At 40.6% G+C, this 27,983-nt stretch overlaps 1 protein-coding gene across 5 annotated transcripts in view; it reads right to left on the bottom strand.

Moving 5' to 3' along the window:
* Window positions 1-1,169: 1,169 nt before the first annotated feature.
* Window positions 1,170-27,983, bottom strand: part of LOC143031999 (uncharacterized) — a 47,223-nt gene continuing 20,409 nt past the window's right edge. For 2 of the 5 annotated variants that reach the window (XM_076196438.1, XM_076196440.1), the window contains exons 2-3: window positions 27,577-27,835; window positions 1,170-3,667 (exon numbers count right to left, since the gene is read on the bottom strand). In XM_076196438.1, the coding sequence (XP_076052553.1) occupies window positions 2,179-3,651 (1,473 nt within the window). In that variant the 5' untranslated portion in view covers window positions 3,652-3,667; window positions 27,577-27,835 and the 3' untranslated portion in view covers window positions 1,170-2,178. Of the gene's footprint in view, window positions 3,668-3,790; window positions 5,706-14,673; window positions 14,932-27,576; window positions 27,836-27,983 lie in introns of those variants that run through there. The other 3 variants (XM_076196439.1, XM_076196436.1, XM_076196441.1) reach the window with 3 other exon arrangements.

Consider the following 27,983-nt stretch of genomic DNA (forward strand, 5'->3'; position numbering starts at 1 on the left):
AAAAGGACAACTATAGAAGAGATAGGAAAAAGAATATTCCCTCAGAGTGCTGGATATATGGAATAACTTAGATGAAAAAAGTGTGTGCAAATATTATTCACGATTTTAAAAATAAACTTGATGCTGAAAGATACAAAGACAGGTCAACACGAGCATAGCTCCCTTCCCATATAATACAACTAGGTAAATACATTTAAAGTCCTCCTCTCTTTATGTTCCATGTTTCTGCCCTATACAGTGCTGTCAGTACAATCACTCCTTCATAAAATCTTCTATTTAAGACAATATTAATAAAAAATAAGTGCATGCGACTGTAGTTGTCAGTAAACAGCATGACTGACTACAATCAACAGCTGCAGTCAACTCTTATAATTTTTTTTATTCAATGCTGTATTGGTATAAATAAATTGTACTATATCATATCCTATATGCAAGTTTGAAAGCATTTGGCCTCATCAATATCAAGTTAATCAAGATGCACGATACACTACTAACAACTTGGAGCTCTATGCAAGCTATGTGATGACATGTTTGTTTTCCGTGTTACTACTATACCATAATTTATAACTGCAAGTTTAAAAGCATTTTCCCTCATCCATATCAAAGTGTAACCACTTTGAAAATTAAAGGTAGACTCTAGTTTTACCGAAATATGTTTTAGTACTTACCAAAGTCAACAATAGCTAAATATATGACAAAATCTTTTGTTTTTTTACTCATTGCAATTTGAAATTACTGATCCAATCCCCAAAACATTGTCTGCTTCAGGCATTCTCATAAAACCTAACCATGGTGTTTTCTACTCCACAGTGATGTCATGAATTATGTTCATCTTTCAAGCATTGTCATTGTGTTTGATGAATGATGGTCATGTTGAGCATTGCAGGCAATTTAATATCAAATCTAGGAATTATGAGGATGAAGAAAGGACTACTGAAGAAAATACATGATTGGGTGATTAGGGAAAAAGAGGCAGAGAATAATATTCTAATAACATACAGAACTCAGAGAGCTAAAAGAAAGCATATGATAACTGCCAAGCAACAATGATATGATTCATGTACAGAACATACATGGGGAGCAAAAGGATGGAGCTAGATTATCTTACAAGAATAAAAATGGCATTTTTTAAAGCATTATGCAAAACAAATGATAAGAGATACTGTTTTTGGAACACTTTATTAAATTTATCACATAAGATTAGAAAAATAAAACAAGGTGAAATGGTATGTGAAGAAAGAAATTACACAGAATAAATATAACCAAAGGGAAAATAAAACTAGACAGAAAATAGGATGTGCATTATAGGAATAAATGCAAAACATACTTGACATTTGCTAAAACAGATTGGTATGTTCTTAGCAGTACTTGTAGTGAAACTTTCATTTTCATAGTGTGTAAACGATCTAAAATAATGTATCTAATTTGTATAAAGAATAATTAGTTTTATCAAGTAGTACCAAATCACTACTGGTGCACTTGGGCCAAGATAAAAAAAATATCTGTATAATGTTGTAGAAATCATTGTATACAAATCGTTTGTGGCATCCACGTGGCATAGTGCGATACAGTGCAGTATTTCGTACAGGAGCACAATGCAAAAATTATAAACGAGTCATGTATACTACCCTTGCTTTTTTGAGTGCCCAGAGGCAGCATTACAGGACTAACATGCACACAGGTAAGCATCTATTATGCACCAATATAAAAACTTCTCCAGAGAGATATTTCAGTTCAAACTGATAGCCTGTAACTATGCCATCTATCCACATATCTTGCCTATTGTCATAGATATTTAGGGAGTCAAGACCACCCCCAAAAGATGATAAAAAAAAACCTCAATATCCCTGAAGAATAGTATGTTTCAGTACAGGACATTGTTAACTGAGATGGTTTGTGTTGGTATACAACATGACATTATCAAAACTAAAATCAAGAGATGGTGCTGTATGCCATGTTTTAGAAAGAAAATTAGCAGATGACAGATATTGTAAAAAAAAAAAAAAGTCCTTCAAAAATTACTTTTGAGATATTTGTTTTAAACAGGATTCTCTTGAAAATGAATAACATTATGAGAGAAAATGCAAAGTTGTACCTGGGCATGGTGGTTACTTTTACTATAATGTAAAAAATCCAACAAGTTACACTAGGAGACAATTTGCACCTTAAACAGACAATCTATGTGTGTGTTTCCATGTGTCTCTTTAGACCATAAGCACGGGAGAACGAAGCAACACAAGCAGTACATTTATGCGGCTTGTCTCCCGTGTGAGTGTAAATATGATTCCTCAAACTACCCAAATCAGAGAAGGAAGCCTTGCACACTTGACAGTGGTGAGGACGTTCACCTGTGTGCGTTTGCATGTGCCTTGTTAGTCTACTCATCTCGGCAAAGGTTGCAGGGCACTGCTCACACTGGTAGGGGCGTTCCCCAGAATGGGTTTTGACGTGCCTCCACAGGTCACTCGGGTGTGCAAATGCCGAGTCACAAAACTGGCATCGATGTGGCTTCTCGCCAGTGTGGATGCGGATGTGCGTTTTGAGTCTTCCAGCCACGGCAAAAGCAGCCCCACACACTTGGCACTTGTGGGGCTTTACTCCTGTGTGAGTACTGATGTGCCTCCTGAGATCTCCAGGGGAGAAGAAGGCTGAAGTGCAGGTTGGGCATTTGTGAGTTTTTTCTCCTGTGTGGGTGCTGATGTGATACTTCAAATGACCTCTTTGGGAAAAGGCGGCACTGCACATTGTACATTGGTACGGCTTTTCACCTGTGTGAGTCCGTGTGTGGATCTTCAAGTCGTCTGTCCGACTAAATTCCGCCCTACAAACGGTGCACCGGTACGGTCTCTCACCTGTGTGTATTCTGACGTGTTTCTTCAGGTAACCGTTCTGGGAGAAAGCAGCATCACAGTATATACATTTAAAGGGTTTCTGTCCCGTGTGTATCCTGAAATGCTTGCGCAGACCGCCTGCTTCCGAGAAAGCAGCACCACACTGTTCGCATTCATACGGCTTCTCACCCGTATGCGTCCGTATGTGGTTGTTCAGCCTGTTTGATTCTGAGAAAGCAGCATCACAAAGACTACATTTATGTGGTTTTTTGCTGCCTGTATGAGTGCGTAGGTGTTCCTTGAGGCTCCCAGTTCGGGAAAAGGCCGCGTGACAGACTGTGCATTTGTGGAGTTTATCTTCTGTGTGTATTTTATTGTGGTCTTCGAGATGACCTATTTGATAAAAGGCCACATCACACCGGGTACAATAATATTCCTTTTGCTCTTCTTTACAGCTGCTGTTGTCCATCACAGTGGTACTGCTTAAAATGGTCGAGTTAAAAGACAAATCTCTTTGGGAACTTTTCTGAACACAGACCTTACTATGGCACTCAAGGTCATCTTTGGTAGTAAACATCAAATGGCAAATGTCACAGTTTGATGGCTTTTCCTCTGTCAAAGTCACACAAGTGTTCTCTGGAGTGGGAATGTCCTGCTGTGAAGTGGAATACCCTTTGCAGGTATCAGACTGAAATTGTTCTAATTTGATATGAGCCCTGGGAGGGGCATCTTGCTTGTGGGTCTGCTTTGAAAAGCTCTTCTTATCTCTTTTCCAGTGATTGGGGTCATCACTCACTAACTTGGACATTGTACCATCCATTTTACCTCTTGTGAGTCTGAAAGAAAGAGACAAAAATCAAAACATGTAAAGGTTTGTATTATATACTAAATATCTATATCTTATATCTTTATAATCATAACAGTCTCTCTGCCAAACAGTAGTGTGAGTTCAAACACACCTTAACTGAAGTAAAGGCTTTCGATGAAGTACCTCACAGTCCATTTATGTGGTAATTGGTGCACACTGGAGGACTGAGGGGGAAACTACTCATATGGATAAGATTTTTTGAGGGGAAGATACAAGAGGACAGCAGTAAAGGATACAATGTCAAGATTGAGAGCAGTAATGAGTGCAGTTCCACAGGATTCAGTGTTTGCACCAATAATGTCTCTTGACAATCCATATCAATGAGATGATGGAAGATACAACAAGCTATGTCAACATATTTGCAGATGATGCAAAACTCATGAGAAGAGTGAATAATGAGGACTGTATGATATTGCAAAAAGATCTAGACATTATTTTTTGCAAAGGACCAAGAATGGGAAGGTTCAATACAACATGCAAAGTATTGGAAACAGGCAATAATGGCAAAAGACTTTTCCTTGGGGGGAAGAGAACACTTACAAGAGCAAAAGATGAGAAAGATTTGGAAGTGGTGATAAAAGGCAGCCTGTTACCTGACAGATGTATCAGCAAGATTGTGAGAGAGATGTACAGACTGCTGCAAGATTGAGAAAATACAAAGGGCAGGAATCAAACTGGTTTCCAGCCTGGCAGATAAACCATATGAGAGAAGACTAAAAGTATTGGGTCTGTAAAATTAGCAACGACTGCAACAGTGCTGTAGGAGAGAGGCCAAACGCAGAGTATGGGATCCAATGTATTTAACGTTTCCCCCAACAGGGCTTCTTCAGAAATAACACAGTGGAGAAACATCTGATTCCTTATATAGCCTGAGCTTGCAGGGAGAAACAAACATAAAACCGGTGTAAACACAATTTGCGTAAATTGCTTGTTACTTGGTTATTAAAATTGCTAAAGGTTTATTGTAAAAAATCCATTGTTTTGATTTATATTATCAATAAGAGATATAAAAGCAGATTCAAAACATCTACGTTTCATAGTATGGTTTTCATATTTAATAATCTTAGAATTATTCCAGTCAGCATTGTGGCCTGTATCGAATCTATGTCTAACAATGGCATTATTCATATTGTAAGTTTTCATATCATATTTATGTTCCAATATTCTTTTATCAATACCACGGAAACTTTCATCAATGTAGACCTTTTTACAACCTAAACATGGCACACAGTAAACACCTGCTTGACAAACATTTTCCCTACTCTTATTTCGGCTTTTTATAAGATTGCCAACTGTTATCAAGCTGGTTTTAACAACATTAACATTATTAAATAAGGTTGATAGAAGGTATATCTTGATAAAGGATGGGAGGGCCTTAATAGCTTATGGGAACAAATTAAGACCATATGTCTAAAGATTGTGAAGAAATAGCTTAGGTGATATGGCCCGAGCTGGAACAGTGCAAGAATTAATACCTAAATATGGTAACTGGAAATCAAGGATATAGTTGGAACTGTATATCAATGTGAAGCTAGGTATAATAAACTGGAGATGAAAATGGGACCCAATGAATATTATTCCTTTCCTATATACTATATTCAGGTAAATACCAACCCCATCCTCTCAGTGGGAAAGGGGGAAGTAAACATCAATATTATTTTTCTGGAAAGAGGGGGTTGGTGTCAAGTCACTGTCTTAAACGCCAAGTCATTTTCAGCAAAGCTATCAACAATCAACAATCTTCCCCTAGTAAACTATGGGCTGGGGGTCTCCTACAAGAGAGACTTCCTGGGGTACTAGATTGAATATAATCAGGGTTGTATTTTTTCCTGTAACCTCTAATATTTTTTTTTTCCTAGCTTTCTGCACAGCGTTTGTTTCTTCTAATGTTGTCTAGGAATGTTGGATTCTCCAATATTTTTTCTTATATCTTCTTTGTAATCCCACCATATTACTTCCTTATAATTTGTGTATCAGGATTACAAAGGATTAAAAAGGCGGAACATGATGACATGAGACATTTTGGTCCATGAATAGGTCGAATGCAATAAAAAATATACTATAAAAATATATATTTATATATAAATAATAATAAATAAAATAAATAAATGCATAGGTATAGTTAAATAATAAACAGGTCAATAGAGAATAATAATATATAGACAGATACATATACCAAGGCTTCTTCCCCCTTACAAGGCAGGTAGCCAAAAATGAAAAGGCATAAAATCATTCCCACCCATTCCATCCCTGAATACACTCCACACCCCTCCACCCTCCCTCTTATCTTAGCACCTCCTGGATGACGGGTCATCCCTGCATCTTGTCCACTGCCCTGGGTCAGAAGCAGTGTCGCAAGACACAGCACATCCACAGCAAGGCCGCTTCATTAAATCGGTGACCCCAACTCTCCGTCCCCCAATACATAAAAGGAGAAGACGGGGAGAAATCCCTTCGGGCTGCATCAAATTTTGCTCACACAAACTACCTAACACCCCTTCCCCCCGCCCACTCCACCTCATGCATCACAACATCATCCACATACAACCATTCTCCATTCGCCCCTGTCTTCTGTCCTCTCCCGTCCTTCCTCAACAGACATTCCCCTCTTCCCCAAAGCCCCCTTCACCCCATCCATCCACCTCATCCTAGGACGTCCCCTCATGTTCACTCCCTCCACATCTACCTTCCATACCTCTTTTACTAGTCTTTCTTCACTCATTCTTTCCATGTGTCCAAACCATCCTAATACTCTTTCATCAACCCTATCTCCCAGCTCCTTTTCCACCCCCGTTCTTCTCCTCACCTCCTCATTTCTCACTCTATCTAGCCTAGTAACCCCCATCATACTTCTCTGACACCTCATCTCAAATACATTCAAACTCCTTCTCTCTTCCTCTCTTATGTTCCATGTTTCTGCCCCATACAGTGCTGTTGGTACAATCACTCCTTCATACAGTCTCCTCTTCGCATCCATTCCCAAATGTCTATTCCTCATTACACTCTTTAATCCACCAAGGCATTTACTCGCTTCTCTCAATCTACATTCTATCTCCACCTTCACTCCACCTTTTCCTGCCACATTTGCACCCAAGTATCTAAAACTATCCACTTCCTCCAGTCCCTCTCCCTTAATGCTCACTTCCAGTCTACTGACACTTTCACCCCTTGTACATCTCATCACCTTACTTCTACCCACATTTATCTTTAGCTTTCTTCTATCACATACTCTCCCAAACTCTGTCACCAACTTCCTCAATCCCTTCCCCAATCCTGCCACAAGTGCAGTGTCGTCCGCAAACAACAGCTGGCTCACCTCCCACTTTTCTCCATTTTCTTTAACCAGCTCCAATCCCTGACCTACTACCCTTGCATTTACCTCTTGCACCACCCCATCCATGTATAAGTTGAACAGCCAGGGCGACATAACGCATCCTTGACGAAGTCCCACCTTTACCTTGAACCACTCACTCTTTCCATTTCTAATCCTGACACAAGCTCTACTACTCTCATAAAAACTCTTGACAGCTTCTAGAAGCTTTCCTCCTATCCCATATATCTGCATAACCTCCCAAAGTGCCTTTCTGTCTACCCTATCGTAAGCCTTTTCCAGATCCATAAAAGCCTAAAAAACATCCTTCCCCTTTCCTATAGCTGTCTCACATATTTGTCTTACCACAAAGATCTGATCTACACAACCTCTACCCGTCCTAAATCCACACTGTTCCTCACCAATTACTCCCTCTGTTCCTCTCCTAATTCTCTCAATCAAGATCCTCCCATAAGCCTTCCCAACTACACTTAACAAGCTAATCCCTCTGAAACTACTACATTCACACTTGTCCCCTTTTCCCTTGTAAAGTGGAACTATACACGCACTCCTCCAGTCCTCTGGCAGCCTACCCTCTCTCCAGCAAACATTAAATAATCTCACCAGCCAGTCCATCATCACTGTACCTCCTTTTTTTAGACATTCTGCATGGCATCCATCCAGACCAGGTGCCTTACCTGCTTTCATCATCTTAACAACTGCCTTCACTTCATCCTTCCTTATTTCTACTCCATTTTCCTCACTCATCACGGTCATTTTCTTAGCATTTCCCACTGCAACTATCTTTCCCTCCCTATCCTCCTTCACATTTAGCAACTCCCTCAAATATTCTGCCCATCTTCCCCTTACTGCCTTCTCTTCCATTATCATCTCTCCATCTGCACCTTTTACCTTTTCTTCTCTACTTGATTCGCCTCCTCTTCCTCTCTTAATTTTTTTTTCCAAAACATCTTTTTATTACTTTCAAAATTTTCTGTCATACTCTTACCCCATTTCACATCTGCTTTCCTCTTTGCCTCCTTTACCTTTTGCTTTACTTCGCTCTTCTTTTCTTTGTACCTCTCATATGACTCCCTTGTCCTATTTTGTAACCAATCTGTGAATGCTCGCTTCTTCTCTTCTACAACCTTCTTTGTTTCCTCATCCCACCATTCACTACCCTTTCTTCTATTTCCCCCTGTCCTTCTTGTTCCACACACCATCCTTGCACACTTTGTGACTCCCTCCTTGAACCATCCCCATTCCTCCTCCACACCTAGCTCTACTCTATCCTTCACTCCCTCCCACTCCTACTTCAGCTTCTTTTCGTACTCCTTCTCCTTTTCCTTTTCATTCAAAGAGTTCACTCTAAGCACCTCCCTACCTTTTGTCCCTTTCCTCTTTCTCCATTTATCCTCCACTCTCAGCTTACCTTCCACCAAAAATGATCTGATATTCCCCCACCCTCTCCCCTTAGCACATGTACATCCTTAACTCTTCCTATCATAATCCTATCTACCACTACATAATCCATTAGCACTCTACCACCCTTCCCTCCACCACCCTCTCCCATGTGTACTTATGCTTGACTTTCTTCCGAAACACTGTATTTGCTATCATCAACTCTCTTTCTAGACACATTTCCACCATCAACTCTCCACTACGATTCTTTCCTGTAACTCCACATTTCCCAACCACTCCATTGATCAGAACATTATGGCCCAAGCTGGAACAGTGCAAGAATTAATACCTAAATATGGTAATTGGAAATCAAGGATATAGTTGGAACTGTATATCAATGAGAAGCTAGGTATAATAAACTGGAGAGGAAGATGGGACCCAATGAATATTATTCCTTTCCTATATACTATATTCAGGTAAATACCAACCCCATCCTCTCAGTGGGAAAGGGGGGGAGGGAGAAGTAAACATCAATATCATTTTTCTGGAAGGAGGGGGCTGGTGTCAAGTCACTGTCTAAACGCCAAGTCATTTTCAGCAAAGCTATCAACAATCAACAATCTTCCCCTAGTAAACTATGGGCTGTGGGTCTCCTACAAGAGAGACTTCCTGGGGTACTGGATTGAATATATTTAGGGTTGTATTTTTTCCTGTAACCTCTAATATTTTTTTTTCCTAGCTTTCTGCACAGCGTTTGTTTCTTCTGATGTTGTCTTGGAATGTTGGATTCTCCAATATTTTTTCTTATTTCTTCTTTGTAATCTCACCATATTACTTCCTAATAATTTGTGTATCAGGATTACAAAGGATTAAAATGGCAGAGCATGATGACATGAGACATTTTGGTCCATGACCAGGTCAAATGCAATAAAAAAGATATTATATTATATATACATATATATATATATATATATATATATATATATATATAATAATATAAATAATAATAAATAAAATAAATAAATGCATAGGTATAGTTAAATAATAAACAGGTAAATAGTAAATAATAATAAATTGACAGATAAATAATAATAAATGAAAATCAAGCAAATAATAAAGACAAATATTAACAAATAATATAAAATAAATGGCAGTCATTACAGTATCTTGCTTAGATGTTTATCTAAACAAATCTTAAAGCTTTGAACTGAACTACATTGCACTGCCTCTGCAGGAAGTTTATTCCATTCATTAACTACACGGTTGGCAAAGTTGTTTCTACCCACTTCCAAATTAAATCTATTTCTTGACAGTTTGAGACCATTATTTCTTGTCGGATTCTCATTCAGTGTAAAAATTTTGTCACTTTTGTTGATGGCAATCCCCTTTAGAATCTTAAAGACCTGTCAGTGACCCCCCCTCTCCATCCTTATCAGTAGGCTTGATTATTTCTTCAAGCTCTATGGTGCGGTGATCTGAGAGACCATGAATGGTTTCCCATGCATGTGATTGGAATGAAGGTGACCACATTGTTATGTGGGATGTTAACCCATTCAACTCCGATGACAAGATGTCTTGTCATTTGGTCAAATAAAACAAAAAATCATAATAAAACAACAAAATGTTTGATGATCAAACAGCACCAGAAAAATATGACGTCATCAGTCCTCCACCTCGCTGTTTGATCATCAAACATTTTGTTGTTTTATTATGATTTTTTGTTTTATTTGACCAAATGACAAGACATCTTGTCATCGGAGTTGAATGGGTTAATTGTTGGTTGTATTCTAATGGTTGTCCTGTGAATATTTGCTGGAGTTCAGTATGTTCAGGTTTTGGAGTTTTCACTTATTTTTTCCTCTCTATTTTGTGTGTGTAAGCATACTGGGTGTACGTTCAGGTCACCTACCAGTATGTGCCTTGTTAATAAAGGATTGGAGTTGGGGAGAGTACCTTTGCGGGGTTGATGTGGAGGGTGGTGTGTAGATGTTTGTGACACTATATATTTTCTTTGTGTTTGGATTACAATTCTGGTGTGGTATCTGTAGAAGGGTATGCTGCTGTGTATCACTGTTGTAAGTCTACCTATGTGATGGGTTTTCTCTACCTTGGCTGTGGTGTAGATAGTGAATGTATGTAGTGTGGTTTGAGGCATTAGCTTGGTTTCCTTAATGGAATAAAAAGATAATTATCAAAAGCAAGGATATTAGGATCACAAGTGTACTCTACATACCACAAGATACTAGTACAGAATATGGTGTGCATGTACAACCTTAATCCAACCAGTAATCCTTCAGCAAACAGTATCACACCCTAAACTAACTTGTGTCAATGCTGTCAACTTTGCATGATAGATATTTCTTGGAGAAAAGCAGTTAATTGATCTTTCTTGAGTCATAAAACACATTTCCATAACTTTTCATAATGCCCAACCTTTGAAGTGCCATATTTTGAATCCTATTAAGTTCATATGACATACAACACTTTGTAAGTCTTGATGATACCATGATTTTTTTCCTTGTTTCTTTTATCTGTTACTCAGTGGTGGATGGGGGCAGGGTCTGAAGTACTGTCCCCCCATTTGTTCTTTCATTACCTCATTGCAGAGGTCAAGAAACCTACCTTGTGTACCCCAGTATGTGGCAGAATTTTTTCCCCAGCATTTAATAAAACACTTCAGTGAGAATAATTGGAAGGATATTCAACACATTACTGAGGGTAAATCTTTAAAAATGGTAAGATTAAGTATTACTTTTGCCCAAGTCGAGAACATATACTTAAATCTATATTCAAAATCATCCCATTTGTGCTACAGAAAACACCTGTTTAACCCATTCAACTCCGATGACAAGATTCCTTGTCATTTGGTCAAATAAAACAAAAAATCATAAAACACCAAAATTTTTGATCAAACACCAGAAAAATATGACGTCAGTTCTCGCTTCGTGCGAGGACTGACGTCATATTTTTCTGGTGTTTGATCAAACATTTTGGTGTTTTATGATTTTTTGTTTTATTTGACCAAATGACAAGGAATCTTGTCATCGGAGTTTAATGGGTTAAGCCTTTGAATATGATGATGCCTACACAGGCGTCATGAGGCACGAGTGGAGTATAGGACGATGCCAGCATCATCTTCCTGATTATATTTATTTTCTTGTTGTAGCTGAGTGACCCTCTTATTCTGTGAACAGGCTTGATCACTTTTTCTGTGGTTACATTCCGGGTAAAGGCATAAAACCATTCCCATCCATTTCATCCCTAAAAACAATCCACCCTCTTCCACCCTTATCTTAGCACCTCCTGGATGACGGGTCATCCCTTCACCTTGTCCACTGCCCTGGGTCAGAGGCAGTGTCACAAGACACAGCACATCCACAGCAAGGCCACTTAATGAAATTGGCGACCCCCCCCTCCCCGTCCCCCCATGCAGAAAAGGAGAAAACAGGGAGAAATCCCTTCAGGCTGCATCAAATTATTCCCACACATACTTTATGCCTTTTTCTTTTTGGCTACCTCCCTTGTAAGGGGGAAAAAGCCTTGGTATATGTATGTATGTACATTCTGGGTGAAAGAGAATGAGTACAACAGCTGTAACTTTATATCTTATAATGCATGTACTGGGATGCATCATTGTACATCAGGCAGGTAATGTGCACGTGGATATTTGACTCATACTGAAGTGGTTAAAAGCATCATCTATATAAAAATTTAGGTTAACCTCCCCCAAAGTGACATCTATAATTACAAAATTCATGTTAGCCTCCATAAATTTTTATCCTGGATCCACCATTGCTATTACTATTGTTTTCAGGAGTAGGGAGGTGCAGTTTAGAGACAAAATGTTATTAATCAACCAACTTCTTCCAGACAAAAACTTGCACTTAAATGATAGATGAACAAGTTTTATCAAAAAGTCCACTTTGATATTTACAAAAATGAGTTCCTTTTGGCCTGAACACAATATGTGAACACTTGTTGCATTTAGTAACTATACTGTGACTGAGGAGATAAGGATATGGTTATAGATTCTGATCCTACTGGGAATAAAGGTTTCCTTAAATCTCTATAGATGTATAGGAGTTGCCAATCATTTTCCAGGTCTTAAGATAAATACAACTGACATGTAGAAGATAGATAGTAGTATTACAAATTTTTTCAACTTGTTTTATTACAATGTTAACATATAGCTCATCCAACAATACCATACCAACTTTCAGTTTTAATGGTGTGTTTCTATGTGCTTCTCTAGATTTTCAGCACAAGAGAAAACAGCAACACAAGCAATAAACTTGTGTGGCTTTCCTCCCGTGTGAGTGTGAATATGCTTCCTCAAACTACGCATCTGAGAGAAGGAAGCCTTACACAGTCCACAGTGGTGTGGACGTTCACCTGTGTGTGTCTGCATGTGCTTGTTTAGATTGCCTGTCTCAGCAAAGGCTGCAGGGCATTGCTCACACTGATTAGGGTGCTCCGCAGAATGAGTTCTGATATGTCTCTGTAGGTTGTATCTTCGAGAAAATGCCGAGTCACAGAATTCGCATTCATGTGGCTTCTCGACAGTGTGGATGCGAATGTGCTTCTTGAGGTTTCCAGCTACAGAGAAAGCAGCCCCACACACCTGACACCCATTAAACTCCGATGACAAGATTCTTGTCATTTGGTCAAATAAAACAAAAAATCATAAAACACCAAAATGTTTGATCAAATGCCAGAAAAATATGACGTCAGCCCTCGCTTTGCGAGAGCTGACGTCATATTTTTCTGGCGTTTGATCAAACATTTTGGTGTTTTATGATTTTTTGTTTTATTTGACCAAATGACAAGAATCTTGTCATCGGAGTTTAATGGGTTAAATGACCTACTCAGGAAAAATGCAGCACAAAAAGGTTGTGTATTTGAGAGGTTTAGGTTTCCTCCTGTGTAGGTGCGGATGTGATCTTTCAAATGACCTGCATGGGCAAAGGCAGCACTGCAAATTGTACATTCACAGGGTTCTTCTCCTGTACGAGTCCTTAAACGGATCTCCAAATGAGCTGTTCGAGAAAATGGAGCACAACAGTGGGTGCTCCTGTACGATTTCTCTCCTGTGTGTATCTTGAAACCCTTGTGTAGTCTGCCTGTATTCAACCCCTTCCATACTGTGACACCTATGTAGGCGTCATGAGGAGCAAGTGGGTACACGAGGATGCCGACGTCGGCGTCTTGATTATATCTATTGAAGTCATACCTACGTGACCCTCATCCTCTGTAAACTGGCTTCATCATATTTTCTATGGTGATTAGAATTCACGGGTGAAAGAGAACGAGCGATAGAGCAGTGACTTTATTTTCTATAATGCGAGTATTATGACGCAACATCGCACGCCTGGAAGCATTAGCTGCCAGACGTGCGATGTGGCCCGTATTGAAGGGGTTAAGAAAGTAGGATCACATTGCTCACATCCATATGGCTTCTCACCTGCGCACTTCCATAAGTGTTTTTTCAAGTAACTTGTATAAGTGAAAGCAGCACCACAAAGCACACACTTATGTGGTTCCTCATCCAGTATGAGTTTGGATGTGCAACTTCAAATGTTGTGATTTTGTGAAAGAAGCAGTGCACATGGAACACTTGAAGAGTTTTTTACCTGTATGCTGAGTCAGCATATGAATCCTGAGGCCCTGATACTGTGAAAAGGCTTTATGGCAGACTGTGCATTTGTAGGATTTGCCTTTTGTGTGTCTTATTAACCCATTAAACTCCGATGACAAGACATCTTGTCATCGGAGTTTAACCCCTTCCATACGGTGCCGCACACGTAGGCGTCATGGACTTAGATCTCGGTGGCAGCAACCAATGCCAGCCGTACGACGTGTCGTAATAATACTCGCATCATAAAATATAGTCACCGCTTATATCGATCGTTCTCTCTTCACCCGTGAATTTAGATAACCATAGAAAATGCGATTACAAAAGAATTAGAAAGAATGTCATTATGGAGGGGCGACTACAATAAATATAATCAAGACGCCGATATGGCAGCCTCGCGAATACACTCGCTCCCCATGACGCCTACGTGTGCGGCACCGTATGGAAGGGGTTAATGGGTTAATGTAGTCTTCGAGGTGACCCATTTGATAAAAGGCCATATTACACTGAGGACAATGATATTGATTTTGCTCTTCTCTATAGCAATGGTTATCCATCATAGCAGTGCTGACTAAAATGGCTGAGTTAATAGACAGATCTCCTTGGGACCTTTTTTAAACACAGAACTTACCATGCAGCTCAAGCTTATCTATTGTTGCACAGAACTGATAGCAAATGTCACACTGTGATGGCTTTTCCTCTGTGAAAATCATATAACTGTTCTCTGGAATGGGAATGTCCTGCTGTGAAGTGAAATACTCTTTGCAGATATCAGGTTGAACTTGCTGTGATTTGATAGCCTCGGGAGTGGCATCTGTCTTGTGGGTCCCACAGATCATCACCCACTAACTTGGACACTGTACCATCCATTTTACCTCATCTTATCAGTCTGCAAGGAAGATATGAGAGTCAAGACATGTAAAGCCAAAAAACAAAGGCAAAAAACCACACACACCCATTCCATCCCAACATACTCCACTCCCATCCACTCTCTTCCCTTCCTCTTGTCTTGGCTCCTCTTGGATGATGGGTCATTCCTGCATCTCACCCACTGCCCTGGGTCAGAAGCAGTGTTGCAAGACACTGCACATTCACAGCAAGATTACTTTATTAAATCAGTGACCTCCCCTCTCTGTCCCCTCATGCAGAAATGGAGAAAATGGGGAGAAATACCTTCAGGCTGTGTCAGTTTATTTTTCACACACTCACTCAACCCCCATCCCCCACCCACTCCCCCTCATGCATCACAGCATCATCCATACACAACCATTCTCCATTCACCATTATCTTCTGTCTTCTCCTGTCCTTCCTCAACAGACATTTCCCTTTTTCCCAGTGCCCCTTTTACTCCATTCATCTCATCCTTGATCTCCCTCTCATGTTCACTCCTTCCACCTCTGTCTTCCACACCTTTTACTAATCTTTCTTCACTCATTCTTTACATGTGTACAAACCATCCCAATATTCTTTCATCAACCCTATCTCCCTACTCTTTTTCCACACCCATTCTCCTCCTCACCTCCTTGTTTCTCACTTTATCCAGCCTAGTAACCCCTATCATACTTCTCAGGCACCTCATCTCAAACACATTCAAACTCCTCCTATCTTATGTTCCATGCTCCTGCCCCATACAAAACTGTTGGCTCAATCACTCCTTCATACAATATCCTCTTAGCATCCATTCCCAAATTTCTATTTCTCATTACACTTTTTAATCCACCGAGGCGTTTACTCGCTTCTCTCAACCTCCACCTTCACTCCTCCCTTTCTCACCACATTTGCACCCAAGTACCTAAAACTATACACCTCCTCTAGTCTCTTTTCCTTAATACTCACTTCCAGTCTGCTGTCACTCTCTCCCCTTGTTCATCTCATCACCTTACTTTTGCCCACATTTATCTTCAGCTTCCTTCTTTCACACACCCTCTCAAACTCTCTCACTAACTTCCTCAATCCCTCCTCTGATTCTCCTACATGCACAGTGTCGTCGGCAAACAACAACTGGCTCATCTCTCATTTTTCTCCATTTTCTTTAACCATCTCCAATCCCTGACCCACTACCCTTGCATTTACCTTCTGCACCACCACATCCATATATAAATTTAACATCTAAGGCAACATAACACATCTCTGATGAACTCCCACCTTTACCTCAAATCACTCTCTCCATTTCTGATTCTAACACAAGCTCTACTAGTCTTGTAAAAATTCTTGACTGCTTTTAATAGCTTTCCTCCTATCCCATATATCTCCAATACCTCCCACAGTGCCTTCCTGTCTACTTTGTTATAAGCATTTTTCAAATCCATGAAAGCCCCAAAAAATATCCTTACCTTTTCCTAAAGCTTTCTCACATATCTGTCTTACCACAAAAATCTAATCCACGCAACCCCTACCTGTCCTAAACCCACACTGTTCCTCACCAATTACTCCCTCTGTTCCTCTCCTAATCCTCTCAATCAAGACCCTCCCATAAGCCTTCCCAACTACACTTAACAAACTGATTCCTCTGAAACTACTACATTCATACTTGTTCCCTTTTCCTTTGTAAAGTGGAACTATACAGGCACTCCTCCAGTCCTCCAGCACTCTATCCTCTCTTAAACAAACATTAAATAACCTCACCAGCCAGTTCATCCTCACTGCACCTCCTTTTTCTAAACATTCTGCATGACACCCATCCAACCCAGGTGCCTTACCTGCTCTCAATCCTGGGCCCACCACAAAATACACATGCCCAACATGCTCCAAACCCATCACCTCAAGCAGACAGACAAAGGGCTCAGTTCAATGCAACATATGCAAAAACTGGGCCCACTTCACTTGTACAACACTTGCAGACACAAACAAATACACAAACACTTGGACATGTTCTACCTGCCCTCCAATAACCTCACTCCCACTTTCCCAACCACAGCCTGCACCCTTACCCACACCCACTCTCCCCCCGCCCTTGTCCCCAATCAGTTCTCTCCTGCCTTTGTCCCCAATCACACCTCTCCCTCCCTCTAACCCAGATCCTATACCTTCCCCATTGACACCCCAACCCCAGAAGGCAACATACAACATGTATAGAACACACAAGATTGATATATTACAACACAACATTGATGGCATCAACACAAAAAAACACAAACTCGAACACTTCCTCAAACAACACAACATACACGTTGCCATCATACAAGAAACAAAACTAAGACACTCACACAAAACACCATCATTTCACAACTTCACCACCATTAGACAAGACCGGACTGACGGCAATGGCAGTGGACTCATCACCCTGGTCCACCATTCCATCTGATTTATGGACACAAGTGCCACAACCAAAATCCTCCTCCCTACCACAGAAATCCAATCTATTCTAATCTGTACAGGCAACAAATCAACACTGACTATAGTTAACATATACATCCCCCACAGTTCCAAACACCTTCAGGCCTCAACTTAATCAACTTGCCACAACCCCTAACCTCATCATGGGCGGTGACTTCAATGGCAAGTCATCGGCCTGGTATGTCAACAACACTGACACAGACAGAGGGACTGATATGTAGACTCAACTTGACTCACTGACCATCATGAACAACACACATAATCATACACATATCCCACACCTAGCCCTCTACACCTCTACACCCCCTCCTCCCCTGACATCACCTTCTGCTCCCCCTGCCTAACCCCAACAACTTCATGGAGAGTGGTCAGAACCCATGGTTCTGACCACCTCCCAATCATCATCACCACCAAAACAAGATGCACCCCAGTTGGCCACAGACACACATACACCAATTACAAGAGAGCAAACTGGGAAGCTTTTACTGAAGAGACAGAACAATATTTTGAGACACTTAACAGTACACCAATCACAAACATAAACAATGCTGTGCCCACACAAAATGCAGACAAGTGATATATCCCTAGAGGCAACAGAAAATCACGCAACCCCAACTTCACACCAGAAATCCAAGGTCTCATTAGACAACGAGATGCACTTAAACATAATACCTCCACACCTATCCCTCAAAGCATAGCAGACCAAATACAAACATTAAACACTGAGATTACCAATAAAATATATGAACAGAAAACACAAAATTGGCAAAATTATGCTTGATTACAAAACAGACACCAGCAAATTATTCAAAACATTCAACAGCATTGCACTATCCAACAGTAACACAACATGCTCTCATGCAGCAATAACCACAACAACAGATAATTTACCCTCAGACAACAAGCAAACACATTCATAAATCATTTTGCAGAGACAAGCCATCTCACTTCTCACCCTGATGACTGACATACTATTCCACATAAGACTTTCCCACAGACTCAGACTACACACCCTTCATAGACAGACAAAACACATAATACATAACCTCAAGAATTCATCCACCTGTGGCCCTGACAACATAAGTAACATCCACCTAAAACACATTGACCACAAGGTATACATGTACTCACAAACATTACAAACTACAGTCATTCACACAACACTATACTCAACATCTGGAAGCGGCAGCATCTACGTCGTGGGACCACCCCCCAACCCCAAGAGTTGGGGGCCAAATGGCGCCAACCAGCCCTGTCCACTGGCTCTACGCAGGTGGCACCGATCCCTAAGAGGAGCTACAACTGCCTTGGGGAGTACCACAATCTGCACCCTTACCCACTCCCAATTTCCCTTTGCCCTTATCCCTTATCAGTACTCCCTTCCTTTGTCCCCAATCTCTCCTTTACCCCCTCTAACCCAGATCCTATACCTTCCCCATTAACACCCCAACCTCAACCCCAAACGGCAACATACAACACATACAGAACACACAACATCAACATATTACAACACAACATTGACAGTATTAACACGAAAAAACATGAACTCGAACACTTTCTTAAACAACATAACATACACATTGCAATTATACAAGAAACAAAACTAAGACACTCACACAAAACACCATCATTTCATAATTACACCACCATCAGACAAGACCGGACCGACGGCAATGGCGGTGGACTCATCACCCTGATCCACCACTCCATCTGTTTTGTGGACACAAGTGCCACAACCAAAATTCTCCTTCCTACCACAGATAACACTACAGAAATCCAATCCATTCGAATCCGCACAGGCAACAAATCAACACTGACAATAGTTAACATGTACATTCCCCCCCAACCATCCCCCACAGTTCCAAACACCTTCAGGCCTCAATTTAGCCATCTAGCCTCAATCCCCAACCTGATCATGGGTGGTGACTTCAACGCCAAGTCGTCTGCCCAGTATGTCGACAACCCTGACACAGACAGAGGGCTTGATATACAGACTCAGTTTGACTCATTGACTATCATGAACAACACACATAATCATACACATATCCTACACCAAGCACCATACACTCCCTCCTCTCCTGATATCACCTTCTGCTCCCCCTGCCTAACCCCAACAACATCATGGAGAGTGGTCAGAACCCATGGTTCTGACCACCTTCCAATCATCATCACCACCAAAACAAGATGCACACCCCAGTTGGCCACAGACACACATACACCAATTACAAGAGAGCTAACTGGGAAGCTTTTACTAAAGAGACAGAACAATATTTTGAAACACTTAACAGTACACTAATCACAAACATAAACAATGCTGTGCACACTTTTAATACAATCATACAAAATGCAGACAAGATACATCCCTAGAGGCAACAGAAAATCACACAACCCCAACTTCACACCACAAATCCAAGGCCTCATCAGACAATGAGACACACTTAAACACAATACCCCCACACCTATCCCTCAAAACATAGCAGACCAAATACAAACACTAAACACTGTCATTGCCAATAAAATACACAAACAAAAACACAAAATTGGCAAAACTTTATCAATACACTTGATCACAAAACAAACACCAGCAAATTGTATAAAACACTCAACAGCATTACACTATCCAACAGTAACACAACATGCTCTCATGCAGCAATAATCACAACAACAGACAATCTACCCTCAAACAGACGAGCAAACACACTCATAAATCATTTTGCACAGACAAGCCATCTCACTTCTCACCCTGACAACCGACGCACTATTCGACGTAAGACTTTCCCACAGACTCAGACTATACACCCTTCATAGACAGTCAGACAAAACACATAATACATAATCTCAAGCACTCATCTGCCTGTGGCCCTGATAACATGAGTAACATCCACCTAAAACACATTGGATCACAAGGTATACATGCACTCACAAAGATTGCAAACTACAGCTATTCACGCAACACTATACCCAACATCTGGAAGCATGGTAAAATAGTTACCATTCCAAAACCGAACAAAGACCCAACAATCCCAACATTGCGCCGCCCAATCACACTTCTCCGCACCTCCTCTAAAGTCATTGAACGCCTAATACTTAAACTTGTCACACCACATATTCCCCTTGCTGACTCACAACATGGTTTTAGGCCACTACACTCCACAAACACTCTTCTGATAAACCTCACACAAAGAATTTTAGATGGCATCAATTCAGATAGGCCCCACCACAGAACACTTCTTATAACATTAGACATTAGTAAAGCTTTTGATGTTATCCCCCACCACAACCTAACAAATAAAATATATAACACAGACATGCACAATAACACCAAAAGATGGCTGGCCAATTATCTGGCAGGTAGGAATGCTTACATGGCATATAATGGCAAATCATCACACATCAGAAACATTAAGAATGGAGTACCACAGGGCTCTGTTCTATCCCCCACGCTCTTTAATCTATACATGCATGACTTACCCACACCAGACACCTCACAAATACAAATCCCTTCCTACGCAGATGACATAACAATCACATGCACACATCATAACACAGACAAAGCTGCAGAAATAATCCAGCCATACCTTGCTACATTCAACATATGGCTCATCACAAACAGACTCAAAATAGCTCCAACCAAATCTACAGCAACACTTCTCACCAACTGGACAAAAGAACACAAATACATACCTCATCTCTACATCAACAACACTAATACCACACACAAACACACCAAAAATTCTTGGTGTGACATACGATACATCCATGTCTTTCAAACAACACATCACAAACATTAAAAACAAATGCACACCTAGACTTAACCTCTTCACTCCGGGGCACATCGCACGTCTGGCAGCATTAGCTGCTTGACGTGCGATGTTGCGTCATAATAATCGCACTATAAAAGATAAAGTCAGTGCTCAATCGTTCGTTCTCTTTCACCCATGTATTTTGATAACCATAGAAAATATGATGAAGCCAGTTTAGAGAGAATGAAGGTTACGTAGGTATGACTACAATAAATATAATCAAGATGGCGACGTCGGCATCATCAAGTACCCACTTGCTCCTCATGCCGCCTACGTAGGCGTCACCGTATGGAAGTAGTTAACGCACTTAAGTCAATCACTGGAACAACATCTGGACAAAACAAAGAAACTAATACAACAATATACAAACAATTCATATGCTCAGTGATGAATTATGCAAGTCCTGCACGGGCTCCTAATCTCAGTGAGACACACCACAACACCCTTCAAATTATACAAAACAAAGCCCTAAAAACAATTACAGGCTGCACAAATACAACACCTACAGACCATTTACACCATGAAACAAAAGTCCTCAAAGTCAAGAACCACCTCGACATGAGAGGCACACAAACACTTGCCGCAGCCACCACAAACACATCACACCCGCTACACTACATAGCAGAACACCCACACACACCAAGAAACATTAAAACAACACCCAAAGACCTGTATCACACACAGATACTCTCTTCTCTTCCTCCACAAACACCAAATACCAGCCTCCGCAAACATATTCATAATCATATCACTCACTGCTCCATTAACACACTGAAAGACAACACACTGCTGCATGCCAGACACCCCTGATATCCACCCTTCTGAATCCTCTCTCCCACGAAAGGACAGAGTCCACCTGGCCAGACTGCAGTGCAGCCACCACCCAGCACTTCTAAGTTACCAGAAGAGGCTGGATGACTGCATTGTGAACAGCTGCCCAGGATGTAACACTTCACCCCATACCATACAACACATAATGGAAGACTGCATTATACACAATCATGCATGCAAACAACACAACATACACTCTATAAAGGATTTGTGGGAAAACCCAGTTTCGGCTATGGCATTCCTTGGGGAGACGGGACTGCTCGGACAGACAGTCTAGGGAACGACAACAACAACAACAACATCTGGAAGCATGGGAAAATAATCACCATCCCAAAACCCAATAAAGACCCAACAATCCCAATATTGCACCACCCAATCACACTTCTCTGCACCCCCTCCAAAGTCATTGAATGCCTCATACTTCAACTCATCACTCCACATATTCTCCTTGCTGAATCACAACATGGTTTTAGGCCACTACACTCCACACTCTTCTGATAAACCTCACACAAAGAATTTCAGATGGCATCAATTCAGATAGGCTACATCATAGAACAATTCTCATAACATTCGATATTAGTAAAGCTTTTGATGCTATCCCCTGCCACAATCTAACAAACAAAATTTACACAGACATGCACAATAACACCAAAAGATGGCTGGCTAATCATCTGGCAGGCAGGAATGCTTATGTGTCATATAATGGTCAATCATCACACACCAGAAACATTAAGAATGGAGTACCACAGGGCACAGTTCTATCCCCACACCAGACACCTCAGAAATACAAATCTCTTCCTACACAGATCACATAACAATAACATGCACACATTGTAACACAGACAAAGCTGCAGAAATAATACAGCCATACCTTGATACACTCAACACATGGTTCATTACAGACAGACTCAAAATAGCCCCAGGCAAATCTAGAGCAACATTTTTCACCAACTGGACAAAAGAACACAAATACATACTTCACCTCTATATAAACAACACTCTAATACCACACACACACCGAAAATTCATGGTGAAACATACAATATGTCCATGTCATTCAAACAACACAAACATAAAAAATAAATGCACACCTAGACTTAACACACTTACATCAATCACTGGAACAACATTTGGACAAAACAAAAAACTAATACAATATACAAACAATGCATATGCTCAGTGATGAATTATGTGAGTCCTACATGGGCACCTAATCTCAGTGAGATGCACCTCAACACCCTTCAGACCATACAAAACAAAGCCCTAAAAACAACTACAGACTGCACAAATACAACACCTACAGACCACCTACACTATGAAACAAAAGTCCTCAGAGTCAAGGATCATATTGAAATGAGAGGCACACAAACACTTGCTCCAGCCTCCACAAACACAGCACACCCACTACATTACATAGCAGAACACCCACACACCAAGAAAAAAAAAAAAAAAAAATAACACCCAAATACCTATATCACACACAAATACTCTCTTCTCTTCCTCCACAACCACCAAATACCAGCCTCCAGAAACATATTCATAATCATATCACTCACTGCTCCATTAACACACTAAAAGACAACACATTGCTGCATGCCAGACCCCCTGATATCCATCCCTCTGAATCCTCTCTCCCACGAAAGGACACAGTCCACCTGGCCAGAGTGTGATGTACCCACCACCCAGCAGCCTTTCTAAGCTACCAGAAGTGGCTGGATGACTGCATTGTGGACAACTGCCCAGGATGTAACACTTCACCCCATACTACACATAATGAAAGACTGTATTATATACAATCATGCACACAAACAACACAACATACACTCTATAAAGGATTTGTGGGAAAATCCCGTTCTGGCCATGGCATTCCTTGGGGAGACAGGACTGCTCGGAGAGACAGTCTAGGGAATGACAACAACAATAACACACTCTCATGACCTTGACAACTGCCTTCATCTCATCTTTCCTTATTTCTTCCTCATTTTCCTCCCTCATCACTGTCATTTTTTTTAGCACTTCCCACTGCAACTACCTTTCCCTCCCTATCCTCCTTCACATTGAGCAACTCCCTAAAATATTCTGCCCATCTTCCCCTTACTACCTTCTCTTCCATTACCATCTATCCATCTGCACCTTTTACCTTTTCTTCTCTACTTGATTCACCTCTTCCTCTCTTAATTTCTTTCCAAAACATCTTATTACTTTCAAAATTTTCTGTCATACTCTTTCCCTATTTCACATCTGCTCTCCTCTTTGCCTCCTTTACCTTGTGCTTTACTTCTCTTTTCTTTTCTTTGTACCTCTCATAAGACTCCCTCATCCTATTTTGTAACCAATCTGTGAAAGCTCGCTTCTTCTCTTCTACAACCTTCTTTGTTTCCTCATCCCACCACTCACTACTCTTCCTTCTATGCCCTCCTGTCTTCCTTGTTCCATGCACCATCTTTGCACATCTTGTGACTCCCTCCTTGAACCATCCCCATTCCTCTACTCCTACTTCTACTCTATCCTTCACTCCCTCCCATTCTTCAGCTTCTTGTACTCCTTTTCCTTTTCTTTCTCATTTAAGCAATTCACTTTAAGCACCTTCCTACCTTCTGTCCTTTTACTTTTTTCTCTATCTATCCTCCACTCTCAACTTACCTTCCATCAAAAAATGATCTGATATTCCCCCACTCTCTCCCCAAAATACATCCTTAACTCTGCCTAATATACTCCTGGTTACCAATATATAGTCCATTGACATTCTATCTAATACCCTTCCATCCACCACCTTCTCCCATGTGTACTTATGCTTGACTTTCTTCCTAAACACTGTATTTGCTATCATCAACTCTCTAGGTGCACCTCCACCATCAACTCTCCACTAAGATTTTTTCCTGGAACTACCCTCCATAATCCCTCTATGCACTCCCTTTTCTCTACACTCTTCTCACTGCCAGGCCCATATGCACTTACACAAACTCACATCTCCCTTCCCAGTTTCATCTTCATCCACATTATCTTTGAAGAAACCTCCTTCCATTCCACTACACGCTTACCTATTTCTTCACTTACTAAGACAGCCACCCCTGCTCTCCCTCATCCTCTCTTCACTCCTGAGATCCTCCCAACTACACTCCCAAACTCAAACTCATCCCTCCCTTTCAGCTTAGTTTCACTCAAAGCCAACACATCATCTTTCTTCTCACAAACATACTACCTATCTCTTCCCTTTTACTCTCATCTGTACCACATCCATGCACATTAAAAGACCCAAACTGGTACTGATTGGAAAATTCCTCCCAGACCCTCTTATGCCTTTACCTTTTTCTTTTTTTTCTAGTAATGTCCCCTTTGGGGCTACAGGGAGAAGGATGCCTAGTCCTATCCCCATCCCATTTTTGTCACCTCATACAACTCAAGTGGAAAGACTTGGTGGCAGTATTCTTTTCCCCCACCACAGGGTTTGGCAAAATGAGAAAATTGATATTCAGAGAAATGGTACAGGGCAGTAACAAGAGTGGGGGGACAGCATAATAAAGGGACAGCCACAGTATATTAAAGTATCATCATTTCTCTGAGAATAGAGATTTTCCTCTACCACAGTCAAAATCATGTGTGGTTTTGGTCCACAGGGGTGCCCCATATAGACCCTAGAGCATCAGCTGCATGCTACTTAGCAGCTTTTAACCCCACAATAACATGCAGCCAATACCCCAGACGGGATATATATATATATATATATATATATATATATATATATATATGTATATATATATATATATGTATATATATATATACATATATCTCTCTCCCTCCCTCCCCCCTGCCATCTCTCTCTGTCCCATACCATATTTTTCTCTCTCTATCTTCCCCCCTATCCCCCCTTTCTTACTCGTTAACTGTGTGTGCCCATCTAAAAGTATTGTTCCAATAAGCACCTCTTGAGCTACCAAACATTAAAATGAATCAATAAAAAATCCTCTAACATCTTCTTCACTTGTGCCCACTGTGGAGCATTGTGCAAAAGGGGAATGTCTATTGAGGAAGGAGTGGAGAAGGCAGGAGATAGGAATGAATGGAGAATGACTGTGTATGGATGATACTATTATGCAAGGAAAGGAGGGATGGAGGGTTGGGGGTGTTTATGTGTGAATGATATTTTAACACAGCATGAGGGGATTTCTCCCTGTCTTCTCTTTTTCTGCATCTGGGGACGGAGAGGGGGGTCGCCGATTAAGCAAAGCACCCTTGCTTTGGATCTACTGTCTTGCTGCATTGCATTTGACCCATGCATCAATTTCCCTGCTATGAAGACTTTATCTCAAACTAAGTGGGTGCTTGGTCTAAGACTGACAGGCATATCAGAATGCACTTCTTTATTTACTAGAATGTCAAAGCAAATACAGAGGCTGCGCTTGTTATGACATAACAGGATTGAAAATGAGGCAGCAGCCATCTTTCTTGCAAATATGTATGGCTCATGTGTGAAAAATATGTAACTGCAGAATGTCCCATAACCTATAGTCCACTAAACACACTGAGAGATCTGAGAGAGAAAATTTAAAGTGAGGGTCTCCCTTCAGCTGTATAGAACCACCTTTTGATATCTTTAAAAATATGATGTGGTTAGTGGATACTATTAAGTTAATTACCAAACCCACTTCTTAAAAATTTCCTACTGTGATGTATTCCTTAGCCCTTTCATTATGATGATGCCTACATTGGCATCATGAGGAGCAAGTGGGTATATGAAGCTGCTGGCGTCAGCATCTTGATTATATTTATTTTGTAGTTGTAGCAGAGTCCCCATATTCTGTGAAATGGCCTGATCATATTTTCTGTGATTATTAACACTCAAGAAAGAGAACTAGTAATACAGCTGTAACTTTATATCTTATAATTTACCTAGTTCTATTTTGCGGGAAGGGGAGCTACACTCGTGGTGTCCTCCCTTTGTATCTCAGTGTCTAGTTTGCTTTTGAACTCCTGAATGGATTTTGTGCACACTATTTCCTTGTCCAGTTTGTTCCAAGTGTCTACCACTCTATGTGGAAAACTGTTTTTCTTCATATCTCTTCTGTAGCTATGTTTTTTTATTTTCTTTCCATGTCCTCTTGTGCTTCTCCTGTCCCAGTTTACCAAGTCCTCTCTATCAAGTATTTCTGTGCCTTTCATGATTCTGTAAATGCTCAGTAGGTTACCTCTCTCTTCTTTGCTCCAGAGTTGGTAGATCTAGTTTGGCCAATCTCTCCTCCTATGACAAGTTTGCGAGTGCAGGTGTCATTTTTCTTGCTGCTCTCTGGATTCTATTTTCTTTATATTCTTTTTGGTATTGGGTGACCACAATGTCACCGCATATTCTAGTCTAGGCGAGTATTGTGATGCATCATCGTATATCAGGCAGCTATTGTTGCTCATGAGACTGTGACTCGTATTGAAGAGGTTAAATAACTTGCTCCAACGAAGCTCAAGTCTTAAAATCTATCCAAAATGCCCATACTTGAAAAACCTTCAGTGTTCCATGAAATACAAATGATTCAGAAACATGAAATATCAAAACATATTCATAATCAACTCACCAAAAACAATATAGTAGTGCTCCTTTCACCATTCAATGCATGCTTTCCGCCACAGTACTTGCGTACTCCCGATAAAGAGCATGATTATCAGATGAACTGAGGAGAGCTCCATTTTCTTTTTCCATATAATCTATTGCTCTGCTACTCTCAGCTCGTCTTTACTTCTACCCTCCACTAAAACATCGGCAAAAGGTCCTCAAGGAAAACTAATTTTCATTATTTTCCATAATTCCTGACTGTAGCACAGAACCTAGTTTTTCTGAAATAAGAGGTAATTTAATGAAGCCAAGTGACAAAAATAGGGTGGAAATGCAGTTTAGCAAAGAGGTCTATACTGTTTTCATACCCATCTGCAGTTGTCATTATTACAATTAATCTGTTACCCCTCATCTCTTTTGTAGAAGACC

The sequence above is a fragment of the Oratosquilla oratoria genome, chromosome 12 (assembly GCF_046742065.1).
Source record: "Oratosquilla oratoria isolate Oo_2021 chromosome 12, ASM4674206v1, whole genome shotgun sequence".
Classification (NCBI taxonomy): Eukaryota; Metazoa; Arthropoda; class Malacostraca; order Stomatopoda; family Squillidae; genus Oratosquilla; species Oratosquilla oratoria.